Below are 4,206 nucleotides of genomic sequence, written 5' to 3' on the forward strand. Positions count from 1 at the left end.
TCTTTAATCGTCTTTCGTCTCTTTTTTCTTTGGTTTATTTTTATATTTTTATTTTAAGCTCTTTTTCTCTTCTTCTTCCTCCTTCTTCTTCCTTACTTTCTCTTCCTCCCCCCCCCTACCGTTCTAGCTTTTCGACGTCTTTCGTTTCTCTCCTCTCCCTTAAGAGAGAAACTGATCGTCACCAGCTTCGACAGGGAAAAGAGTAAAAAAAGGCCCTGCTGTGTGCCTGTGCCTGTGTCTTGTGTCTGTGTGTGCATGCGAGCAGAGAAAGAGGACGCGGAGTAACAAGCTGTTTGTCGTTTTATATAAAACTACTACCAAACCGGCTGCTTCGGTTGGATTTGTACCTGTGAGCCAACAATTCAAACCGACCCCTGGCTCGCCCTCAACCAACCCCCCTACCAGAACATACAGCATCTCCTCCCGCTGCTGCTGCTGCTGCTGCTGCTGCTGCTGCTGCTGCTGCTGCTGCTTCATCAGCCGTCTCGACCTCTCGACCCTCTCTGCGTCTCCATCGCCTCTCTTCTATCTAGAGCTAGACCCTCTTTATCCTCGTGGTTTCTCTCTCCATCCCGGCTCTTACTTGCGCCCTGCTAAGAGAAAGAGAAAGAGGCAAAAAAGAAAAGGCTGTGATTTATCTACCAGCCGCTTTTTCCGGATTGCTCTCTCTCTCTCTCTCCCTGTCTCTCTCTATATCCTCGTTCTTCAGTTCTTCATTGAGGTCGGTTTACATTTTTCTCATCTGGTTGCTTGCAAGAAACGAAACGGAAAAGGAGACTCCCGAATGTAGAATACCACCAGCTCGTCATACTTCTCTTCTACTTCTCCCCCTTCCAGCCTTTTTTTCTCTCTTTGTCTTTTTTTTTTTTCTCATCAATCTATACCCTCCCCCATCGCCTACACCATAACTTGAATAGTCTTAATCCCCAGATTGGTTGGGTGGTTGGGCGGCTGTTGTTTTCTTTCCCCCTATTCTATATCATTCTCTGCACACCCTGGAGGTTGTTTTTTTTTTTTGCTTCTATTTTCTTTTCCTCTCCTTTCTCTCCCTGAAGTCGACCGGCATGTTTCAAAATCGGTACGTACAGGAAGGAAAAAGGAGTGAGAAAACTTTTATATATACCCACCCCCTGTGATTTTGGCTGTCTTTTCCGTCTCGTTTCGATTCCTTGCTAGAGGACGTCCGCAATTGTCGTATTTGACGCTGAACTGACTGCGGTCTCCAGAAACAACTCCAAAAAACCGGACGAAGCCTTCTACGCACAGTTTAGAAGGAATTTCGTCCAAAACGGCCCCGGTGCATTTACTCGGCCGGACCTTAGTCGGTCTCTCACTTCTTCCAAGTTACCCGCAAGTGGACGCCCAATAATGGGCCAGTCACTCGTTCACAGGTTGGTCATCGATTCACCCGCATGATGGGGGGGAGGGGGCGTTGAGAGCCCAAGCAGTTCCAGTTCCTCTCCTGTTGGCAGTCACAAGGATTTTTGACCATGGGTGGAGAGACGTGTTCATTGCCTTGTTGTTGAAAAAAAGAGACATTTGCTCCGGCTGCCGTGCATCACGAGAGAGAGCGAGAGAGAGAGTGCGTGTGTGTGTCAGTGAAAGATATTACAGATTTGGCTAACCATCTCGTCTCTTTTTTATTGCTTTGTCGGTAAATATAGAGGTGTTCTCGAGCAGCACGATCCCACAAGAAATCACGATCTTTCCTGGGGGTTGTCAACTCAGGTCGGGATGGATCACAGCCAGAACATGTTCGCCCATCTAAACGGCCAGTCGCCCTTTTACTCCACGATTCCCGGCATGGGAATGCACCATGACATGACCAGCCCGCTCGACGACATGCTAAGTCCCCTAATACCTGCTGCCACTACTTCCGTGGACCCTTCCGTTATCTCGAACCAGCCCATCAGCATGGCCGGCATGCAGCAACCCTACGGCCAACCCATGGCACACCAGATGTGTACAATGGCAGGAGACCATATTGATGCGTATGCGCAACCACATGCGTTTCCCCCAACAGCGATGCTGCACAGAAATTCGGATCTAGGCCCTCTCAGTCAAGATAACAACTCCTTTGCTCAGCTACAGCTGCGTCGTGGGTCGGCCAGTGTGGCCACAGATCAGAAGCAACAGCAGCTAAAGGAGCAGGAATTCTACAATGAAGAGTAAGCTTTACTATTCCTGCTCACACCAGTGGCCTTTTTTGTCTAGCTTTTCTTTTCTTTTCTTTTTTTCGTTTTCTTTTTTCATACTAACGTATTGTCTTTCATCTACTTCTAGCTTCCGGTTTCACGCCGTCCTCCGTGCAGCTACAGCGATGGTCAGAGACCCAGACGAGATCCCAATCACATACCTCAACAAGGGCCAGGCATACATTTTGACCATCTTCGACTCGGCCGCTCTAAGCTCCCCTCGTCGGCCCACAAAATACCGAACCTACATCAGAGTCTCCTTCGAAGAAGAGGAACAGAGATCAAAGCCTGCTAGCTGCTGGCAGCTCTGGCAAGAAGGACGTGGTGCAAACGAGGCCCATCACAGAGACGGTAAACTCCTCGCTGTCGAACATGTTGACCCTAACCAGGGCGGTGATGGTGACCTGCGCCACCAGCAAGTCCAGCTTGAGAGCGAAAACTTTGACGGGTTCTCGGTAGTTTGGACTCCGAACAGAATCAACGGAAGACACGAGTGTGCTATATCCGTGCGGTTTAACTTCCTTTCAACCGACTTCAGTCACTCCAAAGGTGTGAAGGGCATCCCGGTTAGGCTATGTGCCAAAACTCAAGTCGTTTCCGGCATCTCCGAAATTCCAGTACCCGAGTACGCTGAGGTCTCGTACTGCAAGGTGAAGCTGTTCCGTGACCATGGAGCTGAGCGAAAACTGTCCAATGACGCTACTCATGTGAAGAAGCAGATAGAGAAGACCAGAAGCCAGATACTCCAAGCTGAGTCTGGTGCTGCCAGTGGGGAAAAGAGAAAACGGAGCGGCTCGATCTCCCGGGGAGGAAGTGGGAACAAGGTCAGCAAGACGCCCAAGTCAAAGCGGTCTTGGTCTCAAGGTCAGGGTGAAAAGGCACCGTTCGAAGACGATCTACATTCTAGGCTGCAGAGTTTCATGGATATGTTCCGCTCCGTGCGACATGCCAGCGTCTTGAACCTCAAGGGTGATCCCGAAGACGATCCCGATGCGTACCCTGTGAGGATAGACCAGCCTCTAGAAAACAACAACAACAGCAACACTAGCAACACTAGCAACATCGTCACCACCACACTTGACTGGGATCCCTCCCAGGCCACCACCGCCCCTACCACCAACGATGGAGCCAACTCACATTCTTTCTCCCCTGCCAGCAGCCATCGCTCTATCACATCCTCTGGCCACTCCTTCGACGTAAAGCCCAATCTGGCTACGAATGGAGTCATGTTTGGAGACTCACGCCACGGATCTGTGGACTGGTCTGGCTTTGCCTCGCATGACCCCGAGGTCCATCCAAAGCACGGTCAGATTCTGAACCATCCAATCAAAATTCAGCGACAAGGCGCTACTGATGCGAATGATGGATGGTTTGAAGCCATGGGCGTCGACCCTAACTACAACCCTCCATCAGACGCAGTCATCGTCCCAAGTATGTCTATACACGTTTCCCTCCCTTTTTTTTTCTCTCTGCTTTTTTTTGTTATTTGATATATCAATATCAATACGCCCTTGTCCATTGTCCATATCCATACTAACATATATCACGTGCTCCAGAACACTGCTTCTACGTCAAGGCCAGCCAGAACGATGACGAGAAGACTGCAAACTATCACCATGCAATCTACATCCAGCAGCGCAATAGCCAGGAATTCGTCGAAGCCCTTGCCAGGAAATGGAAGCTCGATCCTGCTAACGTCATCCGCACCATCCAGGTCCGTGATGACGGCCTCAGCGTCATCGTTGATGATGACGTCGTGAGAGAGCTGCCTGAGGGTAAAGACATGGTAGCCGAGTTCCTCCAACTCCGCGAAGAGTCTGAAGGCCCAAACATGGACGTCGACTCTCCTGTTTCACCTGGAGCTGCCGGCCCAGTCGAAATCCGACTGAAGTTCTAATACCCCCTTTCATTTTTGCCTCCAAGGACCTTTTGAATACACCTATATGGATGGGTAGTAAAGAAGAAGCAAAAGAACATTGAGCTATTAAAGAGAAAAAAGAAAAAAAAAAAA

At 49.6% G+C, this 4,206-nt stretch overlaps 2 protein-coding genes across 2 annotated transcripts; both read left to right on the forward strand.

The window, feature by feature from the left end:
• Positions 1-289: 289 nt before the first annotated feature.
• Positions 290-790, forward strand: TRV_04814 (uncharacterized protein; the record flags this gene model as incomplete). Its single annotated transcript, XM_003021032.1, has 1 exon — positions 290-790. The coding sequence occupies one exon, from the start codon at positions 290-292 to the stop codon at positions 788-790; it is 501 nt and encodes a 166-aa protein (XP_003021078.1).
• Positions 791-1,734: 944 nt separating this feature from the next.
• Positions 1,735-4,092, forward strand: TRV_04815 (CP2 transcription factor, putative; the record flags this gene model as incomplete). The annotated part of the gene is made up of 3 exons (XM_003021033.1): positions 1,735-2,168; positions 2,284-3,626; positions 3,752-4,092. The coding sequence occupies 3 exons, from the start codon at positions 1,735-1,737 to the stop codon at positions 4,090-4,092; spliced, it is 2,118 nt and encodes a 705-aa protein (XP_003021079.1).
• Positions 4,093-4,206: the final 114 nt, after the last annotated feature.

Source organism: Trichophyton verrucosum, assembly GCF_000151505.1.
Source record: "Trichophyton verrucosum HKI 0517 chromosome Unknown contig00370_1.f1.exp, whole genome shotgun sequence".
NCBI classification, from domain to species: domain Eukaryota; kingdom Fungi; phylum Ascomycota; class Eurotiomycetes; order Onygenales; family Arthrodermataceae; genus Trichophyton; species Trichophyton verrucosum.